The 27816-nt window shown below is 40.4% G+C and overlaps 1 protein-coding gene across 1 annotated transcript; it reads left to right on the plus strand.

The window, feature by feature from the left end:
* On the plus strand, positions 1 to 26173 carry camk1a (calcium/calmodulin-dependent protein kinase Ia). Its single transcript, XM_015958889.3, has 12 exons — positions 1 to 461; positions 2875 to 2992; positions 11923 to 12054; positions 12818 to 12892; positions 14711 to 14849; positions 14949 to 15075; positions 15336 to 15411; positions 16517 to 16629; positions 16853 to 16931; positions 17223 to 17310; positions 19209 to 19380; positions 20198 to 26173. The coding sequence occupies exons 2-12, from the start codon at positions 2907 to 2909 to the stop codon at positions 20299 to 20301; spliced, it is 1191 nt and encodes a 396-aa protein (XP_015814375.1). The 5' UTR covers positions 1 to 461; positions 2875 to 2906; the 3' UTR covers positions 20302 to 26173.
* The last annotated feature ends 1643 nt before the right edge of the window (positions 26174 to 27816 follow it).

Raw genomic sequence — 27816 nt, forward strand, 5'->3', positions numbered from 1 at the left:
GTGGCAAATTCTTAAAGTTTTAATTCATTTTATCAATGACATATGGTTATGTTCTGTACAAAAACCCGTCTGCTCTTTACAGGCTGTTCCTGCCTTTTGGTGCATTATTCATGGTGACATGTGCCTGTTTTGAAAGCAGCCTAAAAAACTGTCCGCATAACCTGAACACACACTGCAACAGCTTGAGGATTACAGAAGGAAAGCGAGAGAAAACAAGCAGATGTCCAAGAAGAAGAAATAACGCACCCTCCCATTAGAACGGGACTCAACTCAAGGAGGGGGAGAGAAAATAAACCGCAGATCACGTTGTTTAGAAAGCAGTTAGAGGTTTTCTGGTACACTACGTCCGTAGACGTCTGGTTTTCTTGACGTCAGGAGAAGTCTGAGCGCATCCAGCGCTGCGCACAAGCATCTCTCCCAGAGGAAAGCAGAGCAGCGCACAGCTTCAGATCGCCATTTAGGTACGTTCCTTTTCAGTTACACTTTTGATTCGAGCATCTTCTGATATCATAACAAACAAACAAACCGGTGCGCTTTCAGCTCGAGCAGAAACCGCATCCTCCTTGCTGGTGGAACCGAAAGATGTTGCATACATTTGCCTGCCATACCCTTGAGCGGGAGCCCGCACCGTTCGCTCTACTAAACAGGAGCGTTTCATGACCAACAGCAGGAAAAAGACAGCCTCGTTAGGAGTTTTAGACCACAGCAGCACCGTGTTTGATTTCCATACAAACTCACGCCCTGCTGCCTTAATGCAGAGCAGGCTGTCAAACACAGGAATCCAGTTGATGAGAGCTCTTGGAATTTCTGTTTGTGTTTTTATTTATTTAATCCCATTTCCTCTAGGGCAGGCTGGCTGTTGGAAGCTTCAGATGTTAAATATAGCTCAGGTCCTCCAGCCTGTTTCTGCCTCCACTGACCATGCGTTTGGTTTTGCGGTATGATGCTACCCTTTGGTGCTCCACTATTGGTCCTTTTTTACTTTAAAGCTGTCATTGGCTGTTTTTTATTAATGCAAACTGGTTGTCAGCAGATCTCTCTCTCTCTCTCTCTCTCTCTCTCTCTCTCTCTCTCTCTCTCTCTCTCTCTCTCTCTCTCTCTCTCTCTCTGTGACTTTTGGTGGGAGTCACAAAAACTGGAACTATTTTTAGCCTAATTTATTCAATAGCATTTTAGTTTTTCATGGTTTCCTTTATATTTTACACTTCCTGTCTAATTTATTTAGATGTATAAGAAGATTTTCAAAAGAGAATTCACAGGGAAACAATTTCTGTGTAATAAATATTTGCGTATCAATAATTTAAGAATAATCTTAGAAAATGCAACAAAATTATAGCATGTTATTATTTTAAAGGCCAGTTCAGTTGCACATTTGCAGATTCAGTCCCCTGTATCACGCCCATACATGCCTTTTTTTTATTAATTAAGTTTAGAGAAACTTTTGGTTCATGTTCATGCATTCCTGAATGTTAAGAGGAAGGGGGTTGAGAGGAGGTGGAGGGGTACAGAAGAGGGCCATTGAAGAAAAATAAAAAGTATTCTGACTTTTTTCTCAAACTTCTGACTTTAACGGAGGAAAAAAGTCATAATTCTGACTTTTTTTTACTTTCATCTCGGAATTAAAAAAAACTGAATTCTGAGATTAAAGTCAGAATACTTTTTATTTTTCTTTGGTGTCCCTAATCCTCTTCCATAGAGGGGAGAGTATGGGCTTTGTGTTAAAAAATAAAATTATTATTATTTTTTTATATAGTTTTACTTTATCACGCCCATACATGCCCTTTTTAAATTTAGAGTTCATTAAATGTTCATCTATTAATGAATGTTAAGAGGAAGGGGGGTTGAGAGGAGGTGGAGGGGTACGGAAGAGGATTAGGGCCATTGTATAAAATAAAAAGTATTCTGACTTTTTTCTCAGAATTCTGTCTTTTTTAAACTTTCATCTCAGAATAAAAAAAAGTCTGAATTCTGAGATTAAAGTCAGAATACTTTTTATTTTTCTTCAGTGTGCCTAATCCTCTACCATAGAGGGGAGAGTGTGGGCTCTTTGTGTAAAAAAAAAAAAAATTGGAGGTTTTTTTTACCCTTCAGTTCTTTATTCTGTTGTCATTCCATGGACAAATGTGTTATTTGAGATTTAAATGTTTAATAAAATATTGTGTATGTATTTATTTGGCTCTTTGGATTGAATATTATATTTTGATTTTTATGCATTATAAAAGTTAAGTTTGTTGAGTTAGAATACACAATGTAGTTTGATAGGTAATTGGCTTTCTTGACAAGTTGAGTTAACTAAAAGGATGGTGGGGCATTGGTTAAACTAAGTATCTTACGTTAATGTAACTTTTGTTATTTGTATATTCAACTTAAATCTTAAATTTAATCCCATTAAGGCCTTAAGTACATTCAACATACTCAGCTGCATCAATTCAACTAATTCTTCATTACTTAAAAAATTTAAGGCAACGGGTTACCTTGGTTTTTTAAGTAGACTGAACTTATTGGGGTTTACATTGTACTTGACAAGTTGAGTTAACTAAAAGGATGGTGGGGCATTGGTTAAACTAATTATCTTAAGTTAATGTAACTTTTGTTATTTGTATATTCAACTTAAATCTTTAATTTAATCCCATTAAGGCCTTAAGTACATTGAACATACTCAGCTGCATCAATTCAACTAATTCTTCATTACTTAAAAAATTTAAGGCAACGGGTTACCTTGGTTTTTTTAAGTAGACTGAACTTTTCAGGGTTTACAGTGATATGGACTGCACAATTGAGGTGACAAATATTAGAAACTTTCCTGTTTGAAGTGAGTTTGACACATTTTGTGACACACGTGGCTGTTTAAAATGTCACACACTTGTTTTACAGTTTTAGTGGGGCGAACCGAACAGCGCTGTAGGATGCCTCTTGGAGAGGACGGAAATGGATGGAAGAAGAAGACAACAGATATCAAAGAACATTATGACTTCAAAGAAGTGCTTGGAACGTAAGTAGCAAAACATTTGAGTTCTGTTTACTGACTAAAGCTGTGTGATGTTGGTCAAATGCACCCTCCAGATCCCACCTGGGTCCTTCTGATCACCACAGTTTTATATGTCAATTGGTGCATTGAGTAATAGCATCTGGTTCCAGGACTCAGCTGTATCCACCTATGCCTACAACGCCTAGAAAATGCTGATTTCACTCCACCAAGTAATGTGAAATGGTTCTGCTAAATCATGCTTACATGTAAAGAGTAATATACATTTACATATAACATAACAAAATATAACAAGGTATAAAACTCGCTACATTTAGGTTTAGTGGAACCAATTGACATAACTTGGTGAAGTGGCCCTGATCCATAGGCAGATCTCAGTCCTGGTGCAGAATCGGTTGTCTTTCACAATGTTTACACATACCATTGGAAAACAAAGAAAGTGCTACATACACTGTAGGAAAATATGCAAATACATAATTTTTTTAAATAAAGTACTTAAGAAACTATTTTCTCTTGACTCAAGAGTCTTGAGCCCAAGTCCAAATTGTCCAAACTTGATGCCAAAACCATTCCAAACAAGCTGTCGCAATTTTGTTTGTTGCAGTTGCAGTAACATCCCACCCCCAAACCAATAGACTGCTGTGATTGGCCCTCCAAAACCATAGAGCACCGTGATTGGCCATTCAAACTCGTAGACCGCTGTGATTGGCCCACTAAACCAATAGACTGCTGTGATTGGTCCACCAAACCAATAGACCGCTGTTATTGACCCTCCAAACCCATAGAGTGATAATGAAGATTATAACACAAGATGGTTTGGGCCAATGATAGACCTACTGAGGTTCCTATGGAGCATGGCTAGACAGGCATATGGAGCAAAATCATTTTGCTTCTGCTACGGTCTGTCTAGACTTCTAGGCTAGCAAAATTTCCCAGAATTAAACAATTGGGAAAAAGCATTTTGTAAACAGCCCAGTCATTATCCTGATCCAGTGGCACTCAATAGGTTGGACCCGGTCCGCGAGCCTCCTCTTCCTGGCCGGAGGACTACCTTAAGTGTTAGCTCCACTTACTCTAACAGCACCCGTGACTGGGGATGAGGCAGGCCTGAGCTCAGATGGTCGAGGATGGGTGACCTCCTGCACGTGTCCACCTGTGATGAGACGAGGGTGCCAAATGTGCAGGGAATGTTCCCTCTCATTTTGGGAACACACCTGCTTCCCCCGAAGGGGACATCAGACATTGCTGTCTGCAAAAAGTCCAGCAAGATCAAGCGGCAGTGGACGGATGAGAGGGGGTTTTTGTGGAGATTCTAAAATATGCAATATTGTTGTGCATCTTCTTGACCACAACAAACAGTAAATATAACTGTGTACAGGCAGCTAAATGCTCAAAACATAAAACCCTGAAAAATTGTCAGTATTCCAGAATTCTGCTGTGGAAAATGGAGGACAAATCCACACAAATATATAATTTTTTGCTTCTGTTGCTCTTGTTGGACCGGGAAGAAGGCAGAATGAATGTGTTGATGGAAAGCGCCTTATGCTCAGAGAAAAGATTAGAGGAGCTTTATCCAGGAATTCAGTGTGTGAAGTTACCGGTAATTGATTTGTGTTGAAATATTATATTCAGATCCGGCTAATCCTCTGCAGTTCTACCTCTATTTGCAATCCACTTTAGGACACACTGTACTCATATTTGGGCTCTCAGATGGGAAAGAAATCCCTCAATTCTACAATGATATTGTGCTCTAGACAGTTTTTATTGAAGATTTTTCATTTTTGATTAATGCAAAACCATTGTTATGTAAAATTGGTGGAGCAGTATCCCATCAGTCTATCCATCCTCCGTCCATTTTCCTTCGATTATCCAGGTTTGGGCTGCAGGGGCAGTAGCCTAAGTCGAGAGGCCCAGACCTTCCTCTCCTCAGCCACTTGGGCCAGCTCCTCCAGGGAATCCCAAAACGTTCCCTAGCCTGACATGAAACATAGTCCCTCCAGTGTGTCCTGGGTCTTTCTTTGGGCCTTCTCCCAGTTGGACATGCCTGGAAAACCTCAGCAGCAAGGTGCCAAGGAGGTATCCTAACCAGATACCTGAGCCACCTCAACTGGCTCCTCTTGATGTGGAGGAGCAGCGGGTCTACTCTGAGCCCCTCCCGGATGACCGAGCTTCTCAGCCTATCTCTAGCGGAGAAACCTCATTTCGGCCGCTTGTATCTGTGATCTCATTCTTTTGGTCACTACCCAAAGCTTGTTACTATAGATGAGGATGGGAACGTAGATCAACCGGTAAATCAAGAGCTGAGCAGGGATGGTCAGCTCTCTCTTCACCACGACAGATCGGTACAACGCCCACATCACTGCAGACGCTGCACCAATTCACCTACCAATCTTGCACTCCATCCTTTCCTCACTCATGAACAAGACCCCGAGATACTTAAACTCCTTCACTTGGGGCAGGAGCAGAGCAGTCGCCATCTTTACTGTTGATTAGCCATTGAAAGTTAACTCGTTTGTCAGCTGTAGATGTTCATCCAGTGATAATACTCTGCCTTCAAGGATTTCCTGAGATATTTTGCTAAAGCCACGGACAAATGCACACATGCACGCATGTGCGCACGCACACACACACACACACACACACACACGCGCGCACACACGCACACACACACACACACACACACACACACACGCACACACACACACACACACACACACACACACACACACACACACACACACACACACACACACACACACACACACACACACACACACACACACTAAGAGTTATTACAACTTTTTCAAATAACCCAGCAAAATGCACATTATTACAAGAAGTCTCTTGAATAGCAGGTATGTTTTGTAATAATTTAAAATTTCACATAAAATGCTGAAACTGAAGATTTCTGTGATTGGTCTGATAGGATTATACAGATCTTGGACCAGACACTAAAAAGGTATGGAATAGGAAGTGATAAAAATGTTATTATTATTTTTTTTTAGTATATATATATATATTTTTTCATTTAATTCTTAAACTTGAGTAGTTGTAGGCTTAGGTGATTCAAATACATTTTATTTTTGTCAAGTGTGTAGCCAAAACGTTTATTTGATAAGGTTGGATCCCAGGTTCTAAGTCCTATTGAAATGTCTTGTTAAAATGTAACCCTCTGGAGACAGGCATTGCAGATTTAAAATGTTAAAACCTACCTACCTGGTTACTCCACATATGTATTTCATGAGCATTTTTTAACTCAGAAGTACTCCTGAAGGACTTAGTTGTTTGTCCTTTTATCCAAACTTATTTTGAGCCTGAGAGGGTTAAAGTAGACAAAAAGTATTAAGAAATAATAGGCCTATGGTCGAAACAAAACAGGTTTATGAAATCCTTTGCACTAAATCCTCTCCCATGAAGTGATCTCAGCTGTTTTATGTTTGACATTTTCAGTACCTTCCTGAATGAGCCATTTTAGGGCTGTCACTTTAGGAAAACATACTGGAGCTTGCCACACCCACCCACCCCCTGCTTGGGCTCCTATAAGCTGAGAAGCTTCCATATCTGGAATGGGGCTTGAATTAGAACCACTGCTCCTCCAGCAGCAGCTTTCTCCTGCATGTAAAAGATGGTTCTTTGCTAATTTCCTTGTTTGTGACATCACAAATGGGGACTTTCTGAAACGACTTGTTTTTGGCACATAATTCCAAAATCCAAACACTGACAGAAAATGGACCGATGGTTTTTTCACATTTGAAGTGTCAACAGAGGCAGTAGAGACCCACTGGGCAGCCGAAGAATGCAAAAGTAGAGTTTTAAATAATATTTCTTCTTTAAAATTCCACAATGAAAACGAAAAAAAAAGTGGCCTAAAGTAGAGAGAACATATTTTGTCTGAAATAAATAAATAAAATAAAATGTTTGAAAAACATTTTAAAAGACAAGGATGTGACTCGTCATGTGTGTTGAGTTGGATATTAAAGAACATTATTATCTGTGACTACACTGCTCTGAACACTGTCTGCTCATTGGTTTTATCTGTGGAGAAGTTAAGAGCTTTTATCTACTCAGGACTGTGGCGGAGCAGATAGAGGACACAGTAATACAATGGTTATTGGATCTGGAGATTGGTTTGGATCTGATTACTCTGTCAATATGGATCTGGTCTTATTCTCTTACCAGCCTACACATTCACAAATGGACACTAAAATAAATCAGACTAAAAAGGGAAATGTTTTAGACTGGGACTTTTTTCATCCCTCCACTATAGTCAAGCAAATTATCTTTCTATAGATTTCTTCTAAAAAGATTTATCTCCAGTTTCTTCTTCCCTTTAAGTCCCAGAATGACAAAAACATCAAACATCAAAGCTTTCAACTGCAGTTAACAAACCAATGAAAGGGTAACACCAGTGAATGTGTCCACCTTTTAGTCACAGTTAGACATCCTGATGTGGACAATTGCTTCTGGGATTACATGGCAGCTATTTCATGCTTGTGAATACTAATTCTCTCCCTCCCTGTTGGACTGATTATAAATAGCCCTGATACTGTTAATCACTTAGATCCTAGGAGATGGGTAAATAGAGCTCAAATTAAGAAAATTGTAATTTTCTTGTAATTATTGATGCAAAGATGTGCATCTTCACACAATGTGTGTCTGTTTAATAGGATTGTGTATGATGAGTAAATGTTTGGTGAAGGTTTGAAGACACAGAAACAGTAGAGCAGCAGCCTGGTGATCACTTACACACACCACAAGACACCCAGTGTGATGCGAGGAACGTGAGAATCAATATTTGTTCAAATAGGCAGCTGTTCACACACACACACACACACACACACACACACACACACACACACACACACACACACACACACACACACACACATGCAGCACATGCAAACAGACACACACACACACACACACACACGCACACATGCAAAACATACACACATATGCACACACACACAAACACGCACACACACAAACATATTCATGCACACACACACACACACACACACATGCAACAATTGCACACATACACACATGACACACACACACACACACACACACACACACACACACACACACACACACACACGTGCTACATGGTGGGGCAGTGGTTAGCACTGTTGGCTCGCAGCACGAAGGTTGCAGGTTCGAAACTTGGCTGTGGCCTTTCTGCGTGGAGTTGCGTGTTATCCCCATGCATGCGTAGGTTTCCTTCGGGTACTCCGGTTTCCCCCACAGATCATAACATGCCCTATAGGTTATAAATTGTAAGTCGCTTTGGATAAAAGCGTCTGCTAAATAAATAAACATAAACATAATCACACACACACGGAAACATATATGCTATATATACAATGTGGAAATCAATCAATCTATCTATCTATCTATCTATCTATCTATCTATCTATCTATCTATCTATCTATCTATCTATCTATATACACTTAACATAAACGCAACACTTTTGTTTTTGCTCCGATTTTTCATGAGATGGACTTAAAGATCTAAAATTCATTCCAGATACACAGTATCACCATTTCTCTCAAACATTGTTCACAAATCAGTCTAAATGTGTGATAGTGAGCACCTGTGCTTTGCTGAGATAATGGTAAATGGCCTGTATTTGATATAACGCCTTCTAGAATCTTGGAACCCCTCAAGGTGCTTTACAACACACTCAGTCATTCACCCATTCACACACACATTCACACACTGGTGGGGACGAGCTACAATTTAGCCACAGGTACCCTGGGGCGCACTGACAGAGGCGAGGCTGCCGAGCACTGGCGCCACCGGTCCCTCCGACCGCCACCAGCAGGCAACGTGGGTTAAGTGTCTTGCCCAAGGACACAACAACAGTGACAGACTAAGCGGGGCTCGAAACTGCAACCTTCTGATTACGAGGCGAGCACTTAACTCCTGTGCCACCGTCGCCATCCCACCTCACAGGCGTGCCACATCAAGATGCTGATCTGACATGAGTAGTGCACAGGTGTACCTTATACTGACAACAATAAAACGCCACCCTGGAATGTGCAGTTTTTTGCTTTATTGGGGGTCTGGGGACTCAGAACCGGTCAGTATCTGGTGTGACCACCATTTGCCTCATGCAGTGCAACACATCTTCTTCGCATCGGGTTTATCAGATTGTCAGTTGTAGCCTGTGGAATGTTGGTCCACTCCTCTTCAATGGCCGTGTGAAGTTGTTGGATATCAGTGGGAACTGGTACACGCTGTCATACAGTATATGCTGGTCAAGCACATCCCAAACATGCTCAACAGGTGACATGGTCGGTGAGTATGCTGGCCATGCAAGAACTGAGACATTTTCAGCTTCCAAGAATTGTGTACAGATCCTTGCTATGGGGCCGTGCATTATCTTGCTGAAACATGAGGTGATGTTCATGGATGTACGGCACAACAATGGGCCTCAGGATCTCATCACGGTATCTCTGTGCATTCAAAATCCCACCAATAAAATGCACCTGTGTTATTCGTCCATAATGCCTGCCCTTACCATAACCCCACCACCACCATGGGCCACTCGATCCACAACATTGACATCAGCAAAGCGCTCGCCCACACGACTCCACACACGCCGTCCGCCAAATGCCCTGAACAACGTAAACCGAGATTCATCCGTGAAGAGAACACCTCTCCAACGTGCCAGACGCCATCAAATGTGAGCATTTGCCCACTCAAGTCTGTTATGGCGACGAGCTGGAGTCACTTCAAGACCCCGATGAGGATGATGAGCATGCAGTTGAGCTTCCCTGAGACGGTTTCTGACAGTTGTGCAGAAATTGTTTGGTTATGCAAACCAATTGTTTCAACAGCTGTCTGAGTGGCTGGTCTCAGACGATCTTGGAGGTGAACCTGCTGGATGTGGAGGTCCTGGGCTGGTGTGGTTACACGTTGTCTGCAGTTATGACGTCAGTTGGATGTACTGCCATATTCTCTGAAACGCCTTTGGAGACAGCTTATGGTGGAGAAATGAACATTCAATGCACGAGCAACAGATCTGGTTGACATTCATGCTGTCTGCATGCCAGTTGCATGCTCCCTCAATGCTTGTGGCATCTGTGGCATTTTGCTGTGAGACAAAACTGCACATTCCAGGGTGGCCTTTTATTGTGGGCAGTATAAGGTACACCTGTGCACTACTCATGATGTTAGATCAGCATCTTGATGTGGCACACCTGTGAGGTGGAATGGATTATCTCAGCAAAGCAAAAGTGCTCACTATCACACATTTAGACTGATTTGTGAACAATGTTTGAGAGAAATGGTAATATTGTGTATCTGGAATGAATTTTGGATCTTTAAATCCATCTCATGAAAAATCGGAGCACATACAAAGGTGTTGCGTTTATATTTTTGTTAGGTGTATATGGCTGTGGGACATTACAGAGATTTGAAAGAACCAGGATGCCTGTGGGTACTGGTGGAAATAAGATTGGAAACATAATTTAGCTTAAGTATTTTTAGATGTTTGTTAAAATTCCTGAAGTGACATTGAGACTGTGTTGCAGATTTCTGAGCACTGAAGCAGATTCATTCAGTCAGGAACCAAATTATATGATAAATGATAAATGACCTGCACTTGTATAGCGCCTCTCAGAGTAAAGACTCCAAAGCGCTTTACACTACAGTGTATCATTCATCCATTCACACACTCATTCACACACTGATGGTGATGAGCTACGATGTAGCCACAGCTGCCCTGGGGCTCACTGACAGAGGCGAAGCTGCCGAGCACAGGCGCCACCAGTCCCTCCGACCACCACCAGCAGGCAAGTTGGGTTAATTGTCTTGCCCAAGGACACAACAGCAGAAATCTCTGTCCGGAGCCGGGATCGAACCTGCAACCTTCCGATTACTGGACAACCCGCTCAACCTGTTGAGCTGCTGCTGCCCCAGTTAGCTTAGTGTGTTCGAAGTTATTTCGAGCAACAGAGTTTAAAGTGTTTGGATTTTAAACATATAAGAACAGTGATTAATCTTGCACATGTACACATAGTTTTTCAACAAAACAGATTGGATATTCTCACAGTATAAAGTAATCACCACACAAATACTCCTCACAGCTCTAAAAAGTTTATCTGATGAGGTTTTAGCGTCCTCGACCCTCTGAAGGAGGCGTGCTATAAACGCTGAAGATGTAAACACATTAGAATGCTTTTAGAGGTCGATAGGAGCCACAGATGAATGTGATTTTGCTGTGGGATAATTTTAGGAAGTATTTAAAAGGAAACAAGAGATGGGTGTGAAAATGGTTTTCTTACTTATTCTAAGCAAGGGTTTGGCCTTAGCAACTACACAGAAATCGGCTAATTTAATTGATCCCATTTGGCAAATGCTGTTTGAGTTTTTGTCAACAATTTCTTGAACATAGTTGATGATCTGTTTTCTTCAGAGGGTTGTGTTCACACACGTGTAAAAGCTCCCCGTGGTGACTTACAATGTTCATGCATTCAGGCCTCCTCCCACACTCCTGTGGGCAGACTGTGTAAATAAATACTCACAATTCTCCCTCTCATCATTACCAAACCATAACCCATAATGCAGTCTGGTCTCCCTCAGAAACAGCTACTCCACATTTACTCTATCTATTATTGAATGGATTAAAAATAGCCTATTTTTTAAAAGGCAGCTGCTTTTCCAATAGATGCTTCAGCTCTCGAGTCTTTCCTCAGTCCTTTAGAAACCACTTAGCGATGTCCCCATTCTGAATTATTCATGCAAACACAACTTTCTCACACACACACGTGCCACAAAAACCAAAGGCTTTTTTATGCAGTGCATCAGAAGGCCTGGAGATGTAGCAAAAACAGTTTCATGTCACATATTGACATGAATCTGTGCACAAACAAATTACGCAAAATGATGTGTCCCTTTTAATTTGAATGCTTTTTTAATGTTTCAGGGGTGCATTTTCTGAGGTGGTTCTAGCAGAGGAGAAGAGAACCCAGAGGCTAGTGGCCATCAAGTGCATCCCAAAGAAGGCGCTGGAAGGCAAAGAAAACAACATTGAAAATGAGATTGCTGTCCTACACAGGTGTGGACCGTGCATGCATCAGCTGACATCCCCGCATCGCCAAGGAAGAACTGTCTCATGCGGTGTCTTCCAACGATGCAGTTATGGGGGTCAACCCAAGATGACTAAATGCATGGTGTCAGTAGAAACAGTAGGATTGTGCACCGGAAATGTCAGGAGTAAAGAAGATGGACCTATTTTTAGTGTTCCTGTTGCTGGGGCAACAGCACTCAGAGGTGGAAATGGTGTGGAGTTCCCCGCAGCAGTGTGCTGAAGAAAGAGAAAGAGACACAGAGGGGTGGAGATGTGGGGAGGGGAGGGCAGACAGGGGTGTGTGATAGAAGACAAGAGGCATGGAATAGGTGGAGTTTGGAAAAATATTAAAAGCAGCAGTAAAGTAAATAGAGTGGAGCGTCAGAAAGTTAAAAGAAAGAGAGGGATTCTCTGGTTTTGCAGAAAGTCACAGTGGCTTTTCTCTGCTGCTGTGGTGTTTGCACCGGCTCATATGTTCTCAGTTTGACTCGAGTGCCAAGAGTGATGCTCATCCGTCTGTTGGACACTCTTTTCATATCAAATAGTTTTATGAGTGAGATGAGACCAGCATCTGTTGTAGCTTTTTTATCCTGTTGAGGCCCAAAGTTTTGTCTTCTGTGATGGTTCCAGCTGCACACACGTCTTGGTTTATTTTAGGGCATTTGTGTACAGAATAATTTGTCATTAGGCTAACATAGCACTGAGAGATGTGGTTCTGCAGAAACTGATTCCTGTCATGTTTCTTCCTCAGAATCAAACACTCCAACATTGTTTCGCTGGAGGACATCTTTGAGAGTACATCCCATCTATATCTCATCATGCAGCTGTGAGTTCCTCTTCTTCTTTCGTTTGGTTGAAGACGAAAAGAGAAGGAAGAGATAAAGTTTTAAAACGGATTAGAAAGAGTCAATTATTCAGGAAAGGATAAAACCCCCTGACATTAAATCTCTATTCATTAAGTAATAATGTTATTCATTGTATAAGTTTCATTGTTTGTTTTTGTCTGTGAAGCACTTTGCGATTTAAATCTGTGAAAAATGCTATACAAATAAACTTCTTCATATATACATTATTTATATATATATATATATATATATATATATATATATATATGTATATATATGTACATATATATATGTATATATATGCATAAGCACATATATATATATATATATATATATATATATATATATATATATATATATATATATATATATATATATATATATTTATATATATATATATGTATATATATGTATATATATATGTATTATTGTACCAGCATCCCAGTGCAACACAATTACAGTTTCAAAACAACCCGTCCAAGATTTGACGTACACTAACAAGAACAAGACACAACCTAACAGAATCAGGTTGAACAATGGGCATTTTGCTTCTCCCATATGCAGAAGTGAAAATGGGTAACATGAAGAAAGTATGGGGAGGGGGAAAAAGGTATACGAGAGTTACCCCCTACAGGGGGTAGCTTTGCTATGAAAAACACCTCAACACATAAGCACAAGACTTCAGACAGTTCACAGACATGAGTCTTCGAGAGGCAGAGTGCTGCAGAGAGAGCCGCTGCAGACTCAGTGTGCATGACCGATCCCCGTTGTTCAGAGGTGGGAGGGAGATCCAGGGTGCGAAGAGCACAAATGACCCCTTAAGTTTTTGTGTCCTTGCCAGGTAGGCCACAATTCCACAGGCAGGGGTGGAGCAGGTTTCACAGCATTTGTCTGCATTCCTTCACACACACACACACACACACACACACACACACACACACACACACACACACACACACACATATATATATATATATACATATATATATATATATATATATATATATATATATATACATCTATGTATCTCTCTCTATGTATGCTACTTTTAAAAAATAGTCTTATTTTGAGCAATAATGCTTGCAATATAATGTAAGGTATATATGAGTTAACTTTTCTTCAAACCTCCATAAATATTTTAGAATTTTTTTGTTTTAGGGTTTTTTTAAGTTAACATTTTTAGGAATTAGAATGAGCTCTGCTATTGGTTGACCCGCTTTAAACGATTTGGATATAACGTTACGGGTTCTCTTCTCTTAATATTTGAGGATCAGTTAATATGCAAAGTTTAAACTCGTTCTCTCTGCTTCTTACTTATAAGAAATAATCCTCCCACCACACTGGTTGAGAGTGTAGAAGTGTGTGTGTGTGTGTGTGTGTGTGTGTGTGTGTGTGTGTGTGTGTGTGTCTTTAAGCAGCAGGAAGAGCAAGAACTTGGTGGTATCTGTGAATCAGGGTGACATCATTATGATTTTTTTTTATTGACATCCCTTATTTTTGTCTCTCCGACTTAAATCTAAGTGCCTTTCCTCATTTCCAAGCTCCAAGGGCACTAAGTTACTTTGTTGAATGTCACTGGAAATAAAATTGGGCATCTGCAGCTCCATTGAAGCCCAGATAGGTAGATTGGAAGAATTGTCTCATCTAATGGATGCAAACGTTGATTAACAATGCAGATGAAATTATCTATATCTGGTACACATTTAGGATGTTGCTCATTTGTTTAACATTTTACTGATGAGCAAAACCTAAATGGCATGAATCTTTTCCTTTTTTGATGAATAATTTTTAAATGACAGAGTTTCTGGAGGTGAGCTCTTCGACAGGATCGTAGAGAAAGGTTTCTACACGGAGAGAGACGCCAGTCAGCTCATCCATCAGATCTTAGACGCTGTCAAATATCTCCACGATATGGGGATCGTCCACAGAGACTTGAAGGTATCTCCATCCAGAGAAGACAGAAATAACAGCTTGCTCTTTGACTGTGCTTCCTGATTACAACCCTCTCTGATCCTCCTCTGATTTTTGCTTTTGCAGCCAGAGAATTTGTTGTATTACAGCATGGACGAAGACTCAAAGATCATGATCAGTGACTTTGGTCTATCAAAGATTGAGGGAGCGGGTAGCGTTATGTCTACAGCCTGTGGCACACCTGGTTACGTGGGTAAGGATCTATTTCTCCTCATCCTCTTTTGTCCTTATTATGAGAGCCATCACAGCTGATACCTCCTCTTTATTCTCTGTGCTGTGAGAGGCTCTTTCATCCTCTCCTGAGTCAATTGCAAGTGTTTCAGAAGAGCTCTCTTGCTGTTTAAAGCAACCTGCCAGGTCACATGGCTTTACTAGAAGGTCAAGACTACTTCAATTTACTCTTACCTCCACTCTGTTTCATGTGTTAATGTGCATTGTGCTTTGTGTTCACAGCTCCCGAGGTGCTCGCTCAGAAACCATACAGTAAAGCAGTAGATTGTTGGTCCATAGGAGTGATTTCTTACATTCTGTAAGTTGGCCTCCATTGACTTTTCATAACTAGTTTAAAATAAATCATTTCTTTGATTGGAAGTGCAGTACGAGATGTTTTCATTGCCGTTCAATCAAACCACATTTTGCAAAAACCTAAGCAAAGGTCAATCCTCCTATCTCTCCAGAATACAGGAAAGCACAATAGTTGTTTCCAAGGGTTCAGTTTTAGGGGCAGCAGTAGCTCAACAGGTTGAGCGGGTTGTCCAGTTATCGGAAGGTTACAGGTTCGATCCCGGCTCCAGACAGAGAATTTTGCTGTTGTGTCCCTGGGCAAGACACTTAATCCACATTGCCTGCTGGTGGTGGTCGGAGGGACCGGTGGCGCCTGTGCTCGGCAGCCTCGCCTCTGTCAGTGTGCCCCAGGGCAGCTGTGGCTGCATCGTAGCTCATCCCCACCAGTGTGTGAATGTGTGTGTGAATGGATGAATGATACACTGTAGTGTAAAGCGCTTTGGAGTCCTTACTCTGAGAGGCGCTATACAAGTGCGGGTCATTTATCATTATCATTTATGCTTTTGAAGTCTTATTGGAACCTTTTCTGCCATTATTCAACAACGTGATGAACCTGAATAACTGTATAACTATTTAGTAAGCTAGCCTGTATTATGTGCTGTTTTCATGGTTAAAAACAAGGTAGTTCTTAACGTCTAAGGCACAGCAGCTCAGCACCATCAACAATCTGGGAAGACCTCACCAAAAAACAGGTTAAAACCTCCAGAACTTTTTGTGAACTTCCTCTCAATCAATCTCTCCCCTTTGCTGGCTCTGCCAGCCAACAAAGGACAGGCTGTGTTCACAGACAACAGGTCCTCACCTAAATGTTTCCCAACAAGAACACATCCAGACTCCAAAAATAAATCATAAAAATAAATTCTTAAGTGCAAACAGGATAGAACATTCTGTTTGTCACACTGCTCTGGCTTTGCTTCCTTTTTTGCTGCTGTGAAAAGCCTTTCAAGCAATATTTGAAAAATGTTTTTACTGCAAATAAAACGGTTTAGCAAGGGTGCTTGTCACATTATTGTTTGCTATTTCTGCCGATGGGCACAAAATATGAACATGTTACAATATTTCTCCTTTAGGTTATGTGGCTATCCCCCATTTTATGATGAAAATGATGCCAAGCTATTTGAGCAGATTTTGAAGGCAGAGTATGAGTTTGACTCGCCGTACTGGGATGACATCTCAGATTCAGGTGCTCACACACACACACACACACACACACACACACACACACACACACACACACACACACACACACACACACACACACACACACACACACACACACACACACACACACACACACACACACACACACACACACACACTCGCATGCACGCGCGCAACACAAAGTACATCGATGATAAGCATCAGTTATTACTATTATGTGACATGAACTTCACTTTCAATGGCAGCCAAAGACTTCATCTGTCACATGATGGAAAAAGAGCCTTTGAAGCGATATACATGTGAGCAGGCCCTCCAACATCCATGGTAGGAGAGCCTAATAATTAATTTCTGTTTTATCTCTCATTTATTTATTTATTCATGCTGAAAAATTGTCACTGTAGGATGCCAAACATTTGGGTTGTTGGGATGCAATTTAAGTTATTTTGTATCATGTGGTAAAAAGAAAAAAATCTTCAAGTTTTTTGGTTTAAGCAGCTTAACAAAGATAGCTGCTTCAGTGGACGTTTCTATGGACACTGAAATAATGTTAAACATCAAAATCTTTGAAAAATTGTCTCAGATGTTTGTGGTCCTTGAACTCTTCTTGGTTTCCAGGATATGTGGAGACACGGCTCTCAACAAGAACATCCACGAGTCTGTCAGTGCACAAATTAAGAAGAATTTTGCCAAAAGTAAATGGAAGGTCAGTCATCAACCTGCTGAAATACTCATCTTGGAAGTAAAGTACGCTTTTCTTTTCTACGTTTGATTTTCTTGTTCTTGTGAAGCGCCTTGTGATTTTTATCTAGAGGTGCTACATAAAAGATTGTTTTCTTTCTTTCTCTTTTTGTTATAAAGTAGAATATTTCCCCTTTAACTCCTGGATCACCAACTCTTTTCATTATAAAGTAGAATAATTCCCTTTAACTCCTGGATCACCAACACCTCACATTTCTTCCTTTTCACCTCAAGATTCATTGATAAAAAGCTGTTTGTGGGTGATCTTGTGTTGGATTGCTTCTTTTCAAATTTCTGAACGTGCACATTTTTCAATTTTTCATTCTACAACATACCAGACACTTCCTATGTCGTTAGGTTTGTTCATAAATTGAAGGTAAACATAAGATTTGATTCATTATTCAGTATGAAGGTCCTGTTGATGAGTCAGCATTATTTACTGCTGCATAGTTTCATCATTCAGTGTAATCTTTGTCCTGTTTTAACACAACCTATGTGCTACAGCTCAGTGTGTGTGTGTGTGTCATAAATAATTGAATGTATCTTCTGGTGGTTCACACCATCTGTGAGGTTTTTACTCTGAATTTTGCCGCTCATTATAGAGAACATTAGTGAAGCTGTTGTTCATTTTAAACTGTTTTTAAAGACTGTTAATATAAATAAACTTTACTTAGGAAGTTTAAAAGAAAAAAATATTGCTGTTCACCGAGACGGCCGAGAGCATTCGTCGTGTAATTTAGGATTCTTTGCTGATTGAAATAAAGACAGTTGATCCATTTCACATTCTTATTTATTATTACCCAGGGAATAATTGACTCTACATCAGCTATCACCTCATCTCTTGCCATCAGCCATTGAGTCCAGCATCCATTGAAATCCATTGGATGTAATCAATGTTCCCATGGCCGATGTCCCAACAACTCAAGACCAAATGGCTTTGCGACTTCCAAGGGCGAGCATTAGCCCCGTTTAAACCCTTTTTAATGTTTGGTTTTTGTTCAAAGACTGATCAGGAGAACTGGATTAGAGTATTTGATTTTAACGAGTGATGGGGAACCCCTTTTGCGTAAATTTAAAACATTAAAATTTGGCACTACAGTGAATTTTATGAATCTGACTATAATATCACTTTTTAAAAATTTTATTAGCAAACACACACTTTGCACAGTATCACAACTGGACCAGTGCACTCAGTCACACACACACACACACACACACACACACACACACACACACACACACACACACACACACACACACACACACACACACACACACACACACACACACACACACACACACACACCCAGAGCCAGGATTTCCTTTTGTCAGACAGATAACTCAACAGCCTTCAGCTGGAAAAATCACAAATACTGCAGTTTACTTTTCAAAACTCAAGATGTCAACAACAGGCCTCACACTGCTTTGCCAAAAACACTGTCATGAATTTACCAAACCCCCCGGGGAAACGCAAGACTGGGCGAAGCTCAGCGCTGTACCCAAGCTGTTACCAGCCCGTCTTTACTCGGATGGCCAACTTACTCAGCTAGATCTGAGATCAATATTGATATTGGATCCTATTTAATAGGACTTTGTCAGCTGTTTAAAAATCTTTTCCAGTTTTCACTGTCCCAACTTTTATTTTTCCACTTGGGAATTTGTCTGTCACCCTAGGTGACACCAGCTAAATCCTTTTTTTCTCCACAGAGAATGACTCACATTTAGAGACCACAGTAAATGTATTGAAAACATGAGTGAAGGAGATATATAATTATAGGTTGTATGTGAGTAAAACCTTAACTGGATTTGTACAGAATAAAGTTCTTGTTTTGAATTTTCCGCTTCTGTAATCCTGTGCTTCAGCAAGCGTTTAATGCGACAGCCGTGGTGCGACACATGCGGAGGTTGCAGCTGGGCACGAGTCTCGAGGGACCCAGTCAGATCACTCCCACCAGTCCCTGCCATGGACATCTGCTCCCAGAGGAGGAGGTGGAAGAAGAGGAGGATGAACTAGGGAATGAGGAGGAGGAGAGCTGTAAGACAACACCAAATGTATCTGTTGACTGTGTTTGGGGATTTATTAGAGCAACCACATTTTCCACTGGCATATTTTAATTTGTGTCTTTAATTTAAAAATATGTTTTAAACTGGGATTGTCTTGTTAAATTTGCATGATTAAAACATTGTTCAGGAATTACTGCTGGCTTTGCCAACATTTCTGCACAATCTAAAGTTTAACTGGGACAAAGTAAGAGTCTGATTATCAAGATTATGTTAAACATTTGACTGCAGATATTTTGGCCGCCTCACTGTAACACCATGTTTGACAGATGACAGGATATGACTCAGCCTTGCCTGATGGCAAACCATGATACAAGAACAACCTCTAAAGGTGTCTGAGTTGTTTATTTGCACACGAGGCAAAGGCTGATACTGTAAGCTCTGTCATATTTTCAAGTTATTTATCTTTCCTTTTTTAAAGTCTAATTAGGTTTTACTAAAACAGCTCTGTGCAAAAACATAAACAAACTTTAAAGTGAAGTAAACTATAAAAAGAGTCAAACAAGACTCTGATGTCATTCTAAAGATTCTTCTCATTGAGAGCTTTAGCTTTCAAAAATGTATTTCCAAATAATTTTATTGCACTTCTATGACTTTTTTCCTGTTTTCATCCATCCATCCATCCATCCATCCATCCATCCATTTTCTTCCTCTTATCCAGAGTAAGGTCGTGGGGCCAACAGCCATGGACGTAGGAACACAGCCCATTTTAATCCACATGTTCTTTCTCTTGCAAACGGAAAAGAAAAGATCCTAACTGAGTAATAACTAGACTCTCCTTTATCATCCAGTGTCTAACTACGATGACGGGCGTCGCGGGAGCAACGAGGGGAGCGCGGATCGGGACAGCCTGAGGAGCTGCACCTACTGCTGCAGGCCAACCAGTCGCATCTGAGCACAGCCTCCCGTTGTCATGGTGATGATGTATCCCTGCAGCAACTAGAGCCCGTCAGCCCAGTCTGGCCAGGAATGCAGAGTAGCTACTAAGCAGTTTCCATCAGTCCGCAACCTTCAGGTCCCTTCTAAAATACACGCTGTGTCTTTTTTAAAGAGACACGTTTAAACTTTAATGCAACGCTGTATGCAAGTCTGCTTCAAGCATGCAGAAGGTTTTCTCATTTTAACACTGTACAGTTACCCTCCTACTGATGAAACATGCAGTCTTTTGCTGTGCAGCTAATGCTGAGCGTGGCCTTTAGTGAGTGCATTACAATGTTGCTTCAGAGGCTGTTTTGATGAAAGTTGTCTCCTCCATTGTAATTGTCACCCTATTATGAGTCACATCTACCTCTAAATACAGTTACCATGTGTCCCTCTGAACCAGATGCTCTACACTGGTCTTGTTGCATTCAAAGCATGTCCCCCTTGTGGTGGCTAGAGGATACAGCAGGTCTATCAACAATCATGTCAAACACGCAGCTGCGAAAAATATCATCAGATAATTGTTAACTGTGGCTCTGTTATGAGGAGGACAAAAATAAAAGTAAGAAAAAAGAGACAGATTCTTCACGTGGTTGTTTACGTCAAAGCTAGTGTTAGCATTGTGTCACAGCTAAACACTACAGGAAGTTAAAAGTAGCAGTCTAAAACTCTTATTAGCCTATGTTTCAGAAATAAAACTTGTTGGACGGTCATTGATTCAGTTATTTACCGTTAATCATGTTGCACCTATTTAGGCAGAGAATTCTTGTAGTGTTATTTAGTTTTGCTACATACAGTGCTAGGGATGTAAGAAAATAGCGGTACACTGAACTAGTATGATGTTTTGTTATGTTACTGAATTAATATTTAAAAGCATCGTGTCAATTATTTTTATTGAGAATTTACCTGCAAAAATTTACTTTATTTCTATTATGTGGTGCAATTCCAACTCCAACTGCTAGGTGGCAGCAGTTTTAACGGTCTTTATTCTGACTGAACAACGAGCCCGTATGTGTTTAGGAAGTGTCTGGCCTGAGATCTCCAACTCAATTCAATCTTACAAATTGCCAATATTGTCCAGCTTTAAGTATCGCAATATATTGTATCATCTCCCCTGTATTGTGATATAAATCGTATTGCCAGATAATTGCCCATACACACCTATACATACATACATACATACATACATACATACATACATACATACATACATACATACATATTTCCATGAATGTGAGTTGAAAATGCAGAAAATACATTATTATAAAAGTTTCTCATTATATCATATATCTTGTTTTAAAGAGGGACTTTGTAGTAATGACGTATACAACTGATTTAAAAATAAAAGTTTCTCTTAAAAACATGTTCAAAATATCTTCAAATCAAATTTATTTGTATAGCACTTTAAATGCAACAATGTTGCCCAACATGCTGACCACAGACATTTAAAAACAGCTAAATAAAAGCAGTCAATTAAAAAATAGTTTTACACAAAAAACAATACATTAAAAGTCAGACATAAGAAATTGTGAAAAGCAGGAATACCAAGTCAACTAGGAGTACTAAAAGCTGTCGAGTATAAATAAGTCTTTAGTAGCTTTTAACAAATGGCAACAGATGACGACTGCCCAATGGAGATCTTGGTAATGGCAAAAAAAGATTGCAACAGCAAAATGGCGATGTACTCTATGTTGTGGTGTTCTACTCTGATTCAACCAGACAGCTATTCCAGTTCTTGAAGTTAATATTTTAAGAATTCCAGTCGCCGCAGCACCGCAACAATAATGGAGACCCCCTCTAACAAATAGGTGAATATTAACTCAACAAATTACACTTGCTAACTCTTTCAAATTGCAGTTTGCCCCTTTTCCACTAGGTGCAGGCTCCCGAAAGGAGTAAATTCCCATTGACTTCTATGGAAAAATGCCAACTTCACATCAGAAAACAAACATGTTTACAACCTGGTTAAAAAAAACGCTTGAGATTTATTAGGTCAAGTTTACAGTCATGAGATCTCTTAAGGTGATAATTTATTTTCGTAACTCATTTGTTTGGATGTAATTAAAGCTTGAAATTCTGAATCATTACGGGTGTGTCCTTTTAACTGACATGCAGCAAATAAGCTGTCAAAACTAGCCTTGCCCTCCTGCTTGCTCCAAAGAAGACTTCAGCCTCTGCCTCACATTGAATGTTTTACAGATGGTTGCAGAGACAGTAGTTATCTCAGTTAGCTTGTAGCTACATCTGAACCAAGTTTAATGGGTGTCAACCATCTGCCTCCACAGTCCCACTCTCGGCTCAGTTTATGTATTTTCCAGGAGTAAAAAGATGTAACATGGCCAAGATGGAGGTGATGGGAACCAACCATTATATTTACAGTCAATGGCATTTTACCATTAAAGGTGTGGATCACTGAAAAAAACTTTTTTACAAATATTTCAGATTATAATCGATCACTCAGAGTTTTTCTTGCAGGCTGAATATGAAAAGTCTTCTACACTGTCACTTAACATTCATGCAGTGTTTAATTTTTAAATCAAACGTTCCCGGAACGAAAATACTGATGTCAAACCAAAGTTCACTAAAGGCAAAACAAATGCCCCAGAACACATAGATAACACATAGAATCCACATAGATAATGTAATATCAGTAGAACCAGGATCGTTTTTGGGCTCCCCCTGGGTGTGTAAGCTGAGGGCTTCCAGGAGCTCCCTAGCTCACCCGTAATTTGAATCCTGCGTATAGCACAAGTTTGTCGCTTGAGGCAAGATCCAGCTCAAATTAACCCCTGCATCATGGAGTCAACAACCTTGACCCACGACGGGGAAGGCTGTTGTTGGTTTAGCATCCAGGAAACAATAGAAAACGTGTTGACTAGAAGAAGCTAACGGTTAGCATTAGCAACTCCACCACACAACAGAACTCCTCCAGGCTTGTGTTATATGTCAAGATAAAACACCAACAATGCAGAGCAAACAGAGTCGGTGGTAGAGTCATATTGTTAGCCAATCAGAGGTGAGATGTTCAAATCTAGAAACCACTGCAAATGTATTGATTACACAAGAGTTCCACGCCCTTCAGAGATTTTTGCAAGATCTAAAAACTATTTTGTAATGATGATAAATATTCTTGATATTATGACACACTGCTCTTTTAATTTTGTTCTTGCACTTTTCCTAACAACATTATACTTCTGTAGAAATAGGTAATACTGAGAATGCTGCTGTAATTTTTAGCCACTGTGAAAATGGTAAACTGGCAACGAGTGATGCAATTACTGTAATTACTATAACTTGATTCCTTCTAATCTGTTTCCTGCAATTAAAAATAACCACACAGAAGTTAAAGATGCTGCACCACCCTCACCACACTACTGGGGGGAAGTAGTGGACACACTCCCACCCAGGTTTATTTACAGAAGAAGATTTTTAGCTTAGCTTAAGAGTCACCACAATGTTTTTCTTTATTTTGCAATATCTTCTTATCTATTATCTACTTCACAAACAGTCAATGAGTTGTAAAAACAGGAACAAGCTGTAGAAAAACAGGATAGAATAGCTCCTTTATTGTTTTCATGAAAGTGCATCAAGTCAAATAAGCTTGTGTAAAGTAGGCTGCCATGTCATTGTTTATGAAAGGTTCCATATCTCACAGGTTTACCAAAAATGTGTATTTTCTGTGTGGACAGGTGTGAAAACACACACACAAAAATAAACAGTTTTTCAAAAATCCCTTGAGAAGTATTGGAATGGCCTAAAGGCTAATGTACCTGAGTAATATGTCTCATGTCTGTCTCAACATCTCTCCTGGAAAACGTGGTCGCTTGCACACCATGTACATCATAAGACACAGTAACAGTGCTTCATGCTGAATCACAATCTCTCACTTCAAAACCATTCATGCATATTTAAAGTCCATCCAGCCAAATTAAGTCCAGTTGAGTACCATTTAACTCCAATTGTGATGTCTTCTGGTTATTCTTGGGGCCAAAAATTAGGAAGATGTTTGACAAAGAAACTAAAATATGTTGTTAAATGATTATTAGGAACATTTCTACATGGCTTATTGTAAGTACTTAACTTTGTGTTTGAAATAAGAAACAGAAAAGCCAGATGGACATTTTCATGTATTTCTCAAACTGTTTTTAAATAACTTCCTCCTCCTGCATCCAACTCATGTATACGTCTAATCAGCCTTTTTTCTTTAAAGTTTTTTTAGTTATTCATCTTTTTATTGAAAAGCTTTGAGAAAAAGGTACATTTGAAGGTGGAAGGTGATTCTTGGCGAGTTTTGGACTCTCTGTTCTGGCTCAGACTGGGTTCATGATCGGTGGATTTGACCTGAAGTGTCTGCATGCTTCCTGTCAGGGATTTCAAAAAAACAAACAGAAAAAATACGAATAACACTGAAATGTACGAATATCAAAAGGAGACTTTTTTGTTTTGTTTGTTTTATGGCTGTTCTGTTATCAGAGGCTCAGACTGAGATTCCCAGAAGTCCTCATCCTGCTACAAGGGTTGGCTTTTTTAACCGTTACACACACACACACACACACACACACACACACACACACACACACACACACACACACACACACACACACACACACACACACACACACACACACACACACACACACACACACACACACCATTCCTCTCTCATTCTGAGAAGGGAATGCAGGCAAGCTGTGGGTCTGTTGTTCAGCTTGGGTCCGGCTCGGGGTGAGCCGGAGGGATCTCAGTCTGGGCGCTCCGCCTGCTCTGTGCCGTGCACCTCTAGTGGAAAACGTTTTGGTCTACTGTTTGCATGACCTGGTTAAATATGTTTACATGAATGATGATGATCAATTATTATAAACACAAGATTATTCTTACTGTGTTGTATTGAAAAAAAGCAAAAAGCAAAAAAAAAAAAAAGATGTAATTTTGAGCTATATAATGTGAAGTGATGAACACCAGAAGTCATGTTGTTAAAATACAACACAGCACAGTGAACTTATCATTTTGCATCAACTATGACAGTCACGTCTCTTTCTGAGTGGCATTTTCTCCTGTACTATGCTGGTTTATATCCTGTTTTATTGCCACCTTAAATAACGTCTGCAAATCTGCTGAGGATGCTCTCTACATTTGGAAAAAAAGATGCAAGCCATGCTCAAAGTTGGATAGGCTGTATTTTACCATGATTAAGCAGAAGGTTTATTTCTCAGAATGTTACTAGGCTAAAACTCCTCTAATTAATAAAATGTTGCCATACAAAATAAGTAAAGTACACCAGGATGTGTTGCATTATTTTGAATATTTAGACAAAAAAACTAAATTATTCCATCAACCATCCTTCCCTCCCTTCCTTTTTTGTAGTGTTTAGCTCCACCTGGAGCTTATTGTTTCTTGCAGCTCCGTAGTACAGTAAAAGAAGGCAATCACTCTGGATTTACATGACTGTAATTGTGGCATATATGCAAACTGTGTTCGAAGGGCTTCATGTTAAGTGTAACGATGGCCAGCGTTGATGACTTTGATAAACTTGGCTATCTTATGTTTGCTAATGACTTTTTTTTTTCAAACCTTTCCTGATATTTCTTTCCCCTTGGCTGTGTGTGTTTTTTAAAGCTTCTATGACCTATTAAAACACATCTAAATGCATAAAGAAAAACATGTATATTATATATATATATATATAAATATAAGTATATATTGTATATCCTTTTTTGTAAAAGCTGTTTTGAGCTACAAAGGTATGGATGCAATGCATCATGGGTTATTGAAAAGATGTATGAGAATACAATTTGTACACACAAAGATATGACAGCAGGAAATTAAATAAAACTTCCTTGTCTATGCATCGTGTGTGTTTTTGTGAGAGAGAGAGAGAGAGAGAGAGAGAGAGAGAGAGAGAGAGGGGGGGGGGGGGAGTCAATCGGCATGATACACTGTGTACTAAAGGGCTGTGGAGGCATGGTGATGCCGGAATTTTGTGGCATTTGTGTCATCATGCTTAGTGACTTGTGAATGCAGATTACGTGTCTTCTTTTGTGAAAAGGACACGTTTGCGCCGCATTACAGACATGGTACAGTCAAACTACTTATAAATGACCTAAGGCACACAGATGCCAGTTCAGCTTTGTGGCAAATTTACAGTATTTTTTTAATGCATTGGATACATTTGCAAATCAGGTGATTGTAAACACAACTTATTCTCAATGAGATGTAGATCCCCCTAGTGGCTGGTTGCTGTATATGTTGAAAGTTCCGCCTCTTCCATATTAATAAAGAGTAAGTCACCCCTCTGTCAGAGTATTACCTCGGGTCCACACTGGAGGCATCAGTGATGTATGGCGTCAGATGGGTGCCAAAACCCGTGGGCGCGGAATATGCGTGCACGGGTCCACATTGCGCGTAAAAACGGGACTCGCGCGTGGAAGTTAGAACCTCTCGAGTGAAAATATACATGGAGAGATGTCATTTGTACACTGAGAGGGAGCAAATGATAAATGACCCGCACTTGTATAGTGCCTCTCAGAGTAAGGACTCCAAAGCACTTTACACTACAGTGTATCATTCATCCATTCACACACACATTCACACACTGGTGGGGATGAGCTACGATGTAGCCACAGCTGCCCTGGGGCACACTGACAGAGGCGAGGCTGCCGAGCACAGGCGCCACCGGTCCCTCCGACCACCACCAGCAGGCAAGGTGGGTTAAGTGTCTTGCCCAAGGACACAACAGCAGAATTCTCTGTCCGGAGTCGAGATCAAACCTGCAACCTTCCAATTACAACCCGCTCAACCTGTTGAGCTACTGCTGCCCCATAAACTTGTGCACAAGGATGTGCACAAGTGACAAACTTGCGTGCACGCGTTGGCCAACGAGCACACGGCAGAGGAAAACATGCGCGTGGCAGCCTCACTGCGCGCGCGGCAGCCTTTCTGCGTGCTTGGTTTCTGATTCTGCTCGCTCGGCTGTAGGGAGTTTTGGCACTCTGGAGGCGTGGCCTGTGGCTTATCTTTTCTGTCCTCTGATTGGTACGTTTTTTTCCACTCTTTACCCTCTACCTCATTGGCCCATTGGTTTCCTCTCGGAGCACAATGGGGGCAGCTGAAGAAAAAATCTGATTCAATTTTTAGTAATTACTGTCATAGCTCAGCTGGTAGAGGTGATGACTTTCACTCAGAGGAGCCGGGTTTGAATTCAGGCAAGGACAACAGATAACATATAAGGTTATTTATTTTTATTCCAGTGACATCTTTTACAGTTATGACCGTTCAACTGTAAATAAATGTCCGAATGTTTGCTAGAAGTGCAGTTGAACTTGAGGAAAGCATATGACTCTGGAATAGAGGGGAAGATGGCCATTGACACCCCAGCTCAGTGCAGTCGAGAATTATAGGTGTTTGGGTGGTCCTGAACGTATTGTGATGCCCCCACCATCTCATTGGGTTTTCATTTGTGTTTAATTGAGTTTTTTCTTCTGTTGCAGGC

The sequence above is a fragment of the Nothobranchius furzeri genome, chromosome 3 (assembly GCF_043380555.1).
Source record: "Nothobranchius furzeri strain GRZ-AD chromosome 3, NfurGRZ-RIMD1, whole genome shotgun sequence".
Classification (NCBI taxonomy): domain Eukaryota; kingdom Metazoa; phylum Chordata; class Actinopteri; order Cyprinodontiformes; family Nothobranchiidae; genus Nothobranchius; species Nothobranchius furzeri.

Bases quoted from the DNA above. Each gene is read 5' to 3' on its own strand.
- camk1a (XM_015958889.3), top strand. From the start codon at position 2,907: ATGCCTCTTGGAGAGGACGGAAATGGATGGAAGAAGAAGACAACAGAT. The intron at 12,055-12,817 runs GTGTGGACCGTG...TTTCTTCCTCAG, and splicing joins GAGATTGCTGTCCTACACAG to AATCAAACACTCCAACATTG. The intron at 17,311-19,208 runs GTCAGTCATCAA...CCTGTGCTTCAG, and splicing joins TTGCCAAAAGTAAATGGAAG to CAAGCGTTTAATGCGACAGC.